Source organism: Phodopus roborovskii, unplaced genomic scaffold (assembly GCF_943737965.1).
Source record: "Phodopus roborovskii unplaced genomic scaffold, PHOROB, whole genome shotgun sequence".
Lineage (NCBI taxonomy): Eukaryota > Metazoa > Chordata > Mammalia > Rodentia > Cricetidae > Phodopus > Phodopus roborovskii.
This window is the reverse complement of record NW_026125295.1, coordinates 18,784,588-18,797,442: the sequence shown is the minus strand read 5'-3', so window position 1 is coordinate 18,797,442 and position 12,855 is coordinate 18,784,588. Positions and strand designations below refer to the sequence as shown.

Genomic DNA, 12,855 nt, shown 5'->3' with positions numbered 1-12,855 from the left:
TGTCCTCAAACTCAGAGGTCTCTGCCTCCCAAGTGCTTGGATTAAAAAAGGCATGTACCACCACAACCTAGCTAAAGTAATTCTTTTTGAAAAAACACTTAATTGACAAATTTACTATATCCAGTGTCATGTGAAATATGCACATAATAATATAGTCTTTGTTGGAATGTAATTTTGATATAATAGGAAATCAGTTAACATGAGGACAAAACATGAGAAAAAGAAAGGCCCAGAGAGTCACAGATAAGGTCTTGACATGGAAAGGACACAGATTAGTTAGGATTTTGTAGGCAGTTATCTGTTTCCCTTGGGCTGGTATTTTCTTTTTAATAAAGTTAGATCAAGACTGTCTTCTTCAAGCTGGGCAGTGGTGGTGCAGCCTTTAACCCCAGCACTCAGGAGGCAGAGGCAGGCGCAGATATTTGTGAGTTTGAGGCCAGCCTGGTCTACAGAGCTAGTCCAGGACAGGCTCGGAAAAAGGAGAAAAAAAACCAAAAACAAAAACAAAACAAAACAAACAAACAAACAAAAAATCAAAAGGCTTCCAGCTAATGACAGTGAAAGGAATGATAAAATTAGAAAGATCATTGATAAAAAGCACAAGAACAAAGGGAAATGGAAACTTTACCAATAACTAGCTCAAATCCTCCTTACTGATAAAACTTAGCTGTACAAAAAGTACAACAAGCAGATTATTTTGTACCTGTGGATAATGATGTTCCAACTCAAAACAATTAGCTTGAATTTATTCAAGGCTGTAGGACTGTCAGCTTTCATGTAATAAAGGGACAAAGAACGAAGACAAATGATACACCAAGGAGCAGAGCGGCTAGTTCTGCATAATTCATCTATTCTCTTCCCCGAGACAATGACAAGAAAGAAGGAATGCCAAGAAACTCAAGAGAAACATCACAGCACCGACTGTCACTCTCAAGAAAGAAAGAAATATAATGAGCCCTTCATGAGAATGCCATGGAAGATATGAAAGTCATACCTGCTCAAAAGGCACACCATTGCTTTTAAGCTTTTAATGTTTACATGGCAAGATTTGCTTATTAGGACCTGTTCTTTTTTGGTATTTTGAGACAGGGTTTCTCTGTATTGCTTTGGAGCCTGTCCTGGAACTAGCTCTGTAGACCAGGCTGGCTTCAAACTCACAGAGATCCGCCTGCCTCTGCCTCCTGAGTGCTGGGACTAAAGGCATGTGCCACCAACACCTGGCAGGACCGGTTCTTATCTGTGGATGTGACCTTATAAAATAAATACTAATTTTTTTTCTTTCAAGAAAGGCATTGAAAGTATATTTGCCTGTTAAAAATTGTCATTAATATGAAATTTACTTATTTTTTGTTTTTAATTGTGGATATTACTATGAAGAACCAGATAATTCATTTATTAATAGATGCTGAAAACAAAACACTTAAAAGTTTTTAATCTTTATTTTTATGTGTGTGACTGTTTTGCTTGCATGTATGCATGTGACCATGTACATGAAGTTCCTGCAGAAGTCAAAAGAGGGCATTGGATCCCCTAGGAGCAGAGTTACATACAGTTGTGAGCTGCCATGTGGGTGCTAGGAATTTAACCTCTTATTCTGTAAGAGTAGCAAGTGGTCTGAAACACTGAGCTTTCTCTCCAGCCACCACAAAACACTGTTTAAAAAGTTCAACGTAAATTCATTTGCTTTATGACTAAAGAAGAAAGGCCAGACATGCTGGTGCACACTTTAAATCCTACCACTTAGGAGGCAGTGGCAGGTGGACCTCTGTGAATCTGAGGCCAGCCAGCTTTACATAGTGAGTTCCACAGCACAAAAAAGGAATGGAGTGTAGTGTATATACCTGTAACCCCAGTGCTGGGGAAGCGGAGGCAGATCAGCATGGACTGCCTAGTGAGACCTTGTCTCAAAAAGAATAGAAAAGGGGCACAACAAACAAACAAACAAACACAAAAACTTAAGATATATTGGCCAAGAATTTTCCAAGGTAACAGAGTAGAAGAGACCACAAATTCAAGTTACTCAGAGAACTTCAGGTGGAATTAAAGATACAAAAAAATGACTTATCACTGAGTTCAGGCATTGCCAGACTACATCCCTTATGAAATGTAATAGAGCCTTCATGTAGTCTGCTGGCAGCCACTGGTGCTCATTGTTATGATCTATTTAAAAATTAAGATGTAATTGTGTCATTTCCTCCCTTCCCTTTCTCTAACCCCGCCCCCATCCCCGCTTGCTTTCTTTCCATTATTGAGCAAAGGTAATAAGTCATTAGAAATGCCATTTCCGTTTCTATTTGCCGACACTGGTTTTTCTTTTTATCCTATTTTTTTTTTCTTGTTGTGAAAACTTTAATTTATGGCTGTAAATTCTGTTTTTATTTTCATTGTATTGAGAATGGATGGAAATTGAGGGAACTTAAATTTGGACCTCAGAATGGCATAAACAGGCTAGGCTGTGGGAGAAGAAACAAGAGTGATCAAATCAATAATATATTTTATTAGAGATGATACTCTTTCAGATGTCTGTTCATTTGAAAAGATCCCTTTTACATGATTACATTGAATATCATTTGGAAGGCATTCAAAAATGACAGTAATTGTATTTTTAGCATTTCTTGTTTTAACTTTTTGATATTTGGGGGCAGTATTGTGGTGGATGGCAATGTTTTCCCTTAATATTTTTAAATTTATTTTTGTCTTATGTGCATTGATGTTTTGCTTGCATATATGTCTGTATGAGGGCATCTGATCTCCCCAGACCTGGAGTTAAAAAGTCATGAGCAGCCATGTGGGAATTGAACCTGGGTCTCTTAACCACTCATCTCTCTCTGTTCCCTTAACATCTTAGGTGTCTTTCATAAGTAGCTTCCCTGGTTTGTGTATACAGTTGTTTGCTTTTATATTGTTTTATTATTCATTGCTGCGCCTTAAGTCCTGAGGTTGTAAATGGCTAGTGGACGCCAGTGCTGTAGTAGGGTATTTATATTGCTTGGTCTGGCTCTGTTGGCTCCTCAGGTTATCCTACCTTGAGGATAGAGAAGAACGACTTGCGGAGTGTCACTCTTTTGGAGGCCAAAGCCAAGGTGAAGGATATAGCCATATCCAGGGAAAGGGTAACACTGAAAGACGTGCTTCAAGAAGGTACTTATTTTCTCTACACTTTCAGTTTTGTTTAAAAAAATGATTTCATTTTCCTTTTCTTTAGATTTCATTCAGTGTGCGATTTTGAAGTGTGATAAAACATTATCTATAAGTGTATTTTCTACTTATTCTTATTTAAAGTGAGCAGTACCCAACAGTGGATTTCCATTATTCAGATTCATTTTTTTTCCCTCACGGGTTGTGGGTGATCAAGTGGATGTATGGGCTTTAAGGTTAGACTCAGATTCCAGCCCCAGGATCTGGTGCCCGTGTGACCTTAGAGAAACCACACAGCATCGTAGAGTTTGTGTAGAGAATTAGCGACATAGTGTGGTCTTGATCACTCTTCAACTAGTTGAGAGGTGAGATGAAGTGACTTACACAACAGAATTAACAGAACTGTACTTGACATGCCCACTACTGTCTCCACCTCTTCTTACAGGTCCTTGTTTCCTGGTCTGGGTTTTAGGGTCTCGATTAAGGAGATGGTGAAAAGGAAGGCAGGAAACACTGTGCTGAACTTTTCACGTTGTTAATAGGAGATGCTTGTTTCCTCCACTGCAGTCCACTATGGAACGTTTTTGATTCTATGAATCCATTCCTTTTGCTGGGACTCCTGAAAGCTAATCTCAGCTAAGCAAGGAACTTGAAATGCCTTGAAAGCAAATGGAAGCAGTTTTTTTTTTTTTTTTGTTTATTTTCTACCTGGTCTGTTTTTCAGTGTATGAATGCTGCTCCTTCAGCCGTCTGTTTTCTAAGAACAATTAGATCAGTTTTCAGATCAGTCTGCAGTCTGAAGAGGTTGTTTTTTTTTTTTTTTAAAAGAACTTTTGATTTCAGAAAAGAAAACCTGGCTGGCTAATGTTTTGTAAAGTGGTCAGGTTCACTGGAACTCTGATAAGTACAAATCAAACAATAGTTTACAGGCCACTTTTCATCTGTCAGATTAGACAGAATTAAAAAGGTATCCAGACAGGGTATGAGGAATGAACTGTTATATACCGTGACCTGTGGTAAGGTGATTGTGTACACATGTGCTTTTAGTGTGGGGTTCGCCCAGTTAGATTTGCCTTTGAAGTTTGTGTTTGGAATAAGTAAAGTGGGACTAGGTATGGGGCAGAAGGGACAGCAGGAGGTCTGTACCAGAGGTGCAAAGGCATGAGGACAGCCCCAAGCAAAGGCTCTCCAAACCCTCCCTGCCTCCAGCATCCATATTGCTCCCTCTGTCTCTGTGCCTCAGTGGAACCTTCCACACAGGCACAGGCGCCAGTAACTTCAGCACATAGTGTGTGTAGTGTCCATAGCAAAGCTAAACCATTTTAGGCATTTCTTTTAAATTGTGGAAGGATAAAAATAAAAAATGGTCTTGTGTGAAAGAATAGCATGCCATTAATTGTTTTTGAAGATCATCTCATTAGAAAACCTTTTAAATCCAGGACAGCCAGGGCTACACAAAGGAACCCTATCTCACAAAACCAAAAAGGAAAAAAAAAAAAAAAAAAAAAAGATTAAAGCTAAAATATTTTACTAATAAGTCATGCAGACTTTCATATATCTGTTTTAACCACTGCTTCTCCCCACAGAAATGTCATGATTTCTCTTTGCTGTAAGAACTTCTTAGGGACACACTTGACCTGAGAGTCCAGTCACCTGTTTGAGACTTAGGGGTACAAGGCATGGAACCTCTGAAGCCAGGGTTTGCATTCCTTGGCCCTTTCTTCACTAAAGTCTGCATCAGCCGAAAGGAGAAGCCGATTTTCTCCCTTTGCCATTGCTCTGAGGTGACTCGCAGAGACTCAGCTCCCTGGACTGACACTGTAACTGTTTCAGCACTCCTGTGTTACTAGTTTATTTAGGGTCATTAAGAAAAACATCCGTATATGTTTAGATATGGGATTTCTCAAAGCAAGTGCTTTGTAGTCACAAATGACTTTTACCTGCATTGGTCCCGTTTATTCTGAATCTAGAATAATGGCCATATACCTGTCTTGTTTAGGTCACATTGACAGAAAGCTGTGTGATATTGTGAAGATGATCATATGGCCCCATTAACTGTTATTTTTCGTTTTAGGTACTTTTGGGCGTATTTTCCATGGGATTTTAGTAGATGAAAAAGATCCAAATAAAGAAAAGCAAACATTCGTAAAAACAGTTAAAGGTAGGATTTTCTTGCATGCTGTTTCCATAATAGTTTTCGTAGAGATGACTCAAGCTAGCAAAACTTTGTCTTCTTCTCAGTGTATGCCAGACCTTTTGGATTAGTTTATATTAGTGTGACTTATAGGCTCATTTTTGAGGATCAAGTTTTTCTCACCAGGTATAGAAAATAGTTTTCTAACTTATTAAACATTTACTAGATGTGATTCCAACTGTAGTTAAATTGAGTGTTCTTAAGTTGGCTGTTGCTGTATCTAATTTTGGGGTTTTCCCTGTTAAAACTCTCATACAATCCTTTATCCCACCTAAGAAAACATTGTCATTAGTTTACTTTTCAACATAGACATTTATAAAAAGAAAAAATTAAATGTCTTAAATCCCCAGTACCTTAGATAAATTCCCTCCCTGTCTTGTTCTTTTATATGCTGTATAATACTCTAGGAAATGCTTGCCTGATACAAGCCCACCCCTGTGGGTGAGAAAGTGTACGTATACAGAGACCAGGGTCAGCCTTTGGTTTCTTTAGTAAAGTACTATATACCTTGGTTTTCTTTTCTTCTCTTCCTCCTCCTTTTCCTCCTTTGCCTTCTTCTTCTTCTTTTTTTTTTTTTTAAATATATATGTGAGTGTTTTGTCTGCATGTGTGTATTTGTACCACATGGGTGCCCTGGTCCCCAAGGAGTTTGTTAGATCCACCAGAACAGATGGTGTGAGCCACCACTCAAAAGGATGCTGAGAATTGAACCTGGGTCCTCTGGAAAAGCAGACAATACTTTTAACAACCGAGTCATCTCTCTAGCCCAGTGTACCTTGTTTTGGGACAGGTCTCTCTCTCTGGGACTCAGGGCTTTCCAGGTAGGCTAGGCAGACTGGTTAATGAGCTCCAGGGACCCACGTGGATCTGCCTCAACATCCTGGGTTATAAGCACTGCCACCACACTGGCTTCTAAACATCATCAAACTTGTTCCCCATGCTGGAAGGCAAGGCCTTCACAGACCAGGCAAGCCTTCTCTCCAACCCAGTGAGTACTAATTTCTGAAAAAGAAATTACGCACTTTGTAGAGATTGAGGGGAAATTACTTTTGAGTAGAAGATGATATTTTTTTTCTGTGATTCATAAAGTTGAATGATAATAGCAGTTTTTAAATTTACTTAAAGGCATACATGAGAAGGATGGAGGGCTTATGTATGTTATTTTTAAAAATTTGGGTTTTACTAAAATGTCTAGAATATATTGTCCATAATTTAGTAAAATTGCCCAGTTAAGACTGCTGCAAATACTTAAAATGCTCCACTCTCTTTACCTTTCTTAAACAAATGGTTTAAATTGCTGTTTTGTTTGGTTTTGCTTACCAACTCCCCTTAGCTCCCAAAACATTGGATATTTTGTTAGATTGTAGTGGGCTTTCTGACTAGTTTTAAAGGATTGTTTACACGACTCTTTCTGTATTTTACTCTTTATAAATACGATATTTGAGCCACAAGTTTAGTAAAAGAAACTGCCTTTTGTTTTATTTTTTTTTTAAAAGGAAATATTTTATTTTAATGCTGATATTTTTTGGATTTATAAATACTCTGTGGACCATAATGAATCCTGAGTTAACAAAAGAGGTTTCCACACAGAATTGGTTTGATTTAGGGTCAGAAAGGAAATAATAATGATAAGAAAACAAACACAGTACGGATCCTGCAACTCTGCGATAAGCGTTCTCTTCTGTGTGAGAGCTGTGGACCCTGCCCCGCCTCCCTGTCACTGCTGTGTTCTCCCTAATTGGAGGGAAATAGGGAAGGCACCCTGGGTCCTCAGCATCCAGGCATGGCGGTGTTGGGCTGAGGGGAAGCGAAACGGGCACTTGTTTGCATACTGCCACATGGCTGAGGCGCTCCACAGTTGACCCTCGAGATTGGTGATTTTCAGTTAATGTTAGGGACTGCCAACAGGCTTCCCTCGTAGGGTTGCATGCTTTATTTCATCTTATTGCATGCTAGACAAAGAATAAATCTGGGGTTTTGTTTTAGAGAATACATATTTTTTAATGGGGAAAATGGATTTTTTTTTTTTAAGTTCAATAATTTTATACAGAGAGTTAATGGTATCCAGTGCCACTTTCCAAAGACTGAAGTCAGACATATCACCTGGACCAAAACCCATGAATTTAGAGCTAGTAATAAAATGGATTCAGGTACAGTACAACAACATGCCTATGGTCATAGCACCTAGGAGACTGATGCAGGAGGATTAAGTGTTGGAGGCCACCTTAGGCTATATAATGAGGCTTTGTAAGTTCAGAAAGTTTGAAGTACAAAATGGTGCAAAATACAGGTTATCCCATCTCAAAGGAACCAGCATTAAGAGTTTATGTGTTTATGTCCTTTGCCCATGTCAGAGAGAAACATGCTCCTGGGTATTTTTTTTTTTTTTTAAGTAATTTTGTTTTTAATGATCACACAGACATTTGCACTTGACTTCTGAAGTTTAATGTGTATTTAATGTAATGACTTCTACCGACAGTGCATGCAGACCTATCTGTAGAGTACCCCAAGAGCCATATAGCTCTCGATGGCTCAGCATTTAGTGCTAATGCAGGTGCAAATGTATCCTCACATTTGTTAATGTCGCTTTTCCCACCTGCCTTCCCAAGAGCCTGCTGTTGGGTCTGTCTGCATACTGAGTATTTCTATCAGTCTCATGGGGAATGGCCTCTCCTAGTTCACTCTGGGTATCTTCACTTGGAGTAGGACCAAAAGTCCTTTTATAATTTGGTTGGGCTCTGTTGTGCTTCTGTATTTCTGGATAGATTGTATGGTGTGTTTATGAAGAGGGGACAAGCCCTATGTGTGTCTCTTGTATTTTTCTAATCTGCTGCTTCCTTTTCTCCTTGGCTTGTGGACCTCTACCAAACATCTGTCATCTGTTCAGCACAGTTCTGTCCACTGCCGTGGAACTTCAGGCTGTATCGCTTTAGATTTACATGTAACTTACAATGAAAATTTACCTTAAAGTAAAAGATGTTTACTAGTAAATGTTAATGTCATGAATATGGTGTTATTCAAGGCTGTGTCTCTTGTTTATATAGATCAAGCTTCTGAAGTTCAAGTGACAATGATGCTTACGGAGAGCTGTAAGCTTCGAGGCCTCCATCACAGGTGAGAGCAAAGGCCGTATCTCAGCAGCCTTGCTTACTCTGTAAGAATGTTACGGCTGGTTCTGAAGTGAAGACTTTTGAAATGGCTAGTTTTGTTGTTTCTGAATATGAAGGTAAATGCATGCTCACGGAAAACAGTACAGTACAAAGAAGACACAGAAGAATGTATAAGCCACATAGGAAATAAATGAACAAAACTAAGCTTTCTGAAATAGTTGGTACATATTTATGCACCCGTCTCCCCTTAAAAATAATAAAATGATGGATACATTAAAAATAACTGTGATGAAAACCACATGTATAGAACACTATTGACAAAAAATAGTAAACCATTCTTGGATGCAGTGAGGTTGATGGCCTGCCTTGTTTGCTGTGAGTGTGCACACAAGTGTGTGTGTATGTTTGTGTGCATGCTTGCCCACCAATTTGTGTGCCCGTGTCTGTGTGCATTTCTGTATGTCTGTATATCTAGAAATAGCATGTATGTATTTGTCTGTAGAGATATTTTATAGTAAGTTAGATATCTCAACACATTAGCGTGTTTCCAGTATACATTTAAAAAGGATAGTGTTATCTTTAGTAAAACAGTATACATTTAAAAAGGATAGTGTTATCTTTAGTAAAATCAATGCATTCCTTATTGTAACAACAACAACAACAACAACAAAAACTGTTTCTAGGTCTTCATGGTGGTAACTATAAATTCCTGCCCTCCCCCCCCATTTTAAAAATTGAATGGCTGTACCACATTTTATTTAGCTGATCTCTTACATATGCTCCTATGATGGTAGTATGATTTCAGAAAAGGTACTTGTAGAAAGAATTCTAGATCAAGAATCACCAGGGACAGAATCATAGCAAAGTTGATTTTTTTGTTTGTTTGTTTGTTTTGTTTTTTTGAGACAGGATTTCTGTAGAGTCTTGGTTATCCTGGGACTCGCTTTGTAGACCAAGTTGGTGTAAAACTCAGGAAAACCCACCTGCCTCTGCCTCCGCCTCCCAATAGCTGGAACTAAAGGCGTGTGTCACCAAACTTAGCTGGCAAAGTTTTTTAAACCACTGTGTAGAGATCTGAGAGGTGGTGCACATCTAAGACCCAGGGTAGTAGAATCTGGGGTTCATTGATCAGCCTAGAATGGAGAGCAATCAAGGAAGGCATATGGTGTTGACCTCTGACCTCTATGCACATATTCAAGCATGTGCATACATATACACACATCCCCCACACATGTATATGCAACACACACAAGTACTGTGTAACTAATGAGAATTTCACATGTCCAAGAAGTGAACTATGACTCTATATATTTGGAGGGTCTATGGACTTCTGGAAATGTCAAGTGGTGTATGCAGAGGGTCCCATTTCATGGACTTAGGCAGTTGCTTGAACACTGATGTATGAATACATAGACCTTCCTTCTTTGCATTTCATTTTTACTTGGCTTTGAGGGCCTAACAAGATGATAGTCACATAAAAATAAGACTGGCAATGAAAATGAGGCAGATTTTTGGCATTGTGTTAGTAGAAAAGAAAACAAGCCAAGAGTAGAAGACCACTGGACTTGGATTAAAAAGAACATAATTCTTAGTTTCTGGTCATCGGAGATAAGGCAACATTAAAATCCAGTAACTCTCAGTAGCAGATGGAAAAGAAGAAAATACTTTGTTTAGGGTAGGAAGTTAAAAGTGTTTTAGTTTCAGGTGGCACATTAGGTTTATTATAGAATGTAGATATTGACTAATATAAAAATAAATACACATTTTAAAAACTTTCATAAGGAATAGACACAGGTTTTTGGGGAAAAGTTGAATGCAATATTAGGAGCAGTGAGTGTTTTGGAAGAGCTGAGTCATGTGACTCAAGAATGTTGGCTTTCATTGGCCAGATTTAGTCCCAAGAGCCAAAGTCCTCACTTGTAGAGGAATGGATGTATGATCCCCTCTTGAGGCTGTATTTGCAAAAAAAAAAAAAAAAGTATATTAAACAAAATTAAAAAAAGAAACCCAACGTGTGTTTTATTTCCTCGGGGCTTTTGGAGTGCTCCTTTTGACAGTGCTGTGAGATACTGCTTGATGTTCTGTTCTGACTCTAGAGGGGAGCACCCATAGTGTTTCCCACTAGCCTACCACTCTAGCTGAGGACTTACACTCCTAGCTGTTTCTCTCACCCAATGAGACCTGCATCCATCAGCACAGAAGCATGTGGTAGTGATAAATGTAGACAAAGCCAGGTTTGTTCCAAGAAGTTTTAGATCCACTGTAGCCCAAGCATGCCTTGGTTAAGCAACCCCACAGAATGGAGCTGAGTAATTCTGACTTGGAACAATTGACACTGGATGAGGGGAGGATTGCAAAGGCAAGTTATAGCTTGGTCAGAGTTCGTTGTCACCTTGTGTCGGAAGTGACATCAGGACTCCTAGTTGTAGGAATAAAATTGTTAGTGTACAGCATTCCCTGTAACATTTCCCATCACACTTTCTTTTTAAACAAATGTTCATGGCTGTGTGTTTGTTCTCTTTGATTTAGTTCATTAACTGCCCATTGTGCACTCAGGACTCAGCTAGACACAGAATAAAAATGAAACAGTAATCTTTAGATCAGTGCTGTAGAATTTATTGTGCACACTCTGCTCTTGACAAAAGCTGTCACCTGTTTGCAGATTTCACCCTTGAACTGGTTGTGATCTGTAAGTCAGAAGGTTTGCCTTCTGTTTTAACACTGTGATGAAGGGTAGACAGGCACTGAGGCATCTTAAAGCATCTAGAAATTCTACTTTTTGTTTCTAACTTTCCACTGGAACTTGTAAGCATAAATTTTTATTGTAAGTAATTACTTGCATAAATTAAAAATAACCTGCTTTCATTATTTCATGTCAGAGAATCCCTAAGCCATTTCAGGTGACTTGTGGTTTTCAATCCTCATTGGCCCAGGATGCTGGATGGCACTCGTTAATGTTGAATGATACACATCTTTAAGTTGCAAATGTGGTCAGCATGGAGGCAGTTTTTCCCAGCCCCACATCCCCACCTTGCCCCTACCTGCTCATCACACCTCCTTTACACCCATCCATCCATTCTGAGATATCTCAGACCTTTCTCTTTGTCCCCCTTTGCTCTGTGAAATGAACACGGTGAAGGGCAGTCATTTGTTCTTGAAAATATTTTCATAACGTGTATTACTGCTTCCAGAGTTGTTGTTTTTCCCTTTTAGCTTTATGTATATGGGTGTTTTGCATACATGTATGTCTGTGCACCACATGTATGCAGTACCTGAGGGGAACAGAAGAGGGCATCAGATCTCCTGAGACAGGAGTTAAAGACCGTTGTGAGCCACTGTATGGGTGCCAGGAATCAAACTTAGTCCCTCTGTAAGAGCAGCCAGTGTTCTTAACCACAGGTCCCAAAGGATTTTTAATCCTGGGGTTATAGAATGAAAGTTTTGATTTCATTTGCTTACTTGCTGTGTTTGGACAAAATGTCATTTAATTCTGCTAAACGATTTTAGTCATGAGAGAGGGAGCAAAGATAATCTTTTAGGGTGAAAGAAGGGGCCCACTCACCGGCCTGTCCTGAAGTCAGGGTTTCCCTTGGATCCTCAGTTGAGTTGTTGGTTGTTGTGTTCATGGAGGTTGCTGGAAGGGAGTGGGCTTCTGCAGTCCTTCCTGTGTTCCCCTTTTTCCTGGAAGGAAACGCCCAGCAGCTCAGGGGAAAGCACAGACAGGGTGTGGAATCTCATGACGCCTGCAGTTTCTTCTCTGTGTACTTGACCTTTGACCTTAGATCCCCTAACCTTTCTCCCTGGCATGGCTGCCAGTCCAGTGGCTCTTAGAGACCCATGCCAGTCACACTTCTCAATGGGGACATTTTTAGGACATAAAGAAAGGCAAAGCAGAAATTAACTGTAGTCTTACAAGTCATAGACAACTCCTCTTAGTGTATTTCTGCAGTTTTCTCTGTCTTTGTGATTGTCCTGTGAATATATGGTTTGTGTTTCAAGTGTTATTTCACTATTCTTGGGCATTCATGTTGTTTGTAACTTTTCACTATTGGTATCCCATTAAACTTCTTGTTAATGCAGCTTTTTATGTTTGATATTAACTTTTATTCCTTAGAAACAGTTTACCAGGAAATAAGAGTGCTTTTAGGTTATTGTTACGTATGTCTCAAATATATATATTAAATATTGTAATGGCACAGGATGTGACACACTGGATATGTAAAATGAGTCTGTGATTACTTTTGGCTTAGTAAAAAGGAGGTGATTACTTACATAGTTACAACCTTGAGGAAAATTAGTTATTTCCATATATCCACAGGAGAATGGGTTATGTGTGTGAATAAGATTGTTCATCACATGCTTGGTTTATTTTGCATCTAAAACTGTTTGCGGTTGGTGAAATCCGCATATTAC

At 39.1% G+C, this 12,855-nt stretch overlaps 1 protein-coding gene across 1 annotated transcript in view; it reads left to right on the top strand.

The window, feature by feature from the left end:
- The window catches only part of Ryk (receptor like tyrosine kinase), a 75,667-nt gene that overhangs the window by 49,418 nt on the left and 13,394 nt on the right, over window positions 1-12,855 (top strand). Inside the window, exons 8-10 of the mRNA XM_051206149.1 lie at window positions 3,016-3,141; window positions 5,213-5,299; window positions 8,377-8,446. Coding sequence (XP_051062106.1) covers window positions 3,016-3,141; window positions 5,213-5,299; window positions 8,377-8,446 — 283 coding nt within the window. The remainder of the gene's footprint in view (window positions 1-3,015; window positions 3,142-5,212; window positions 5,300-8,376; window positions 8,447-12,855) is intronic.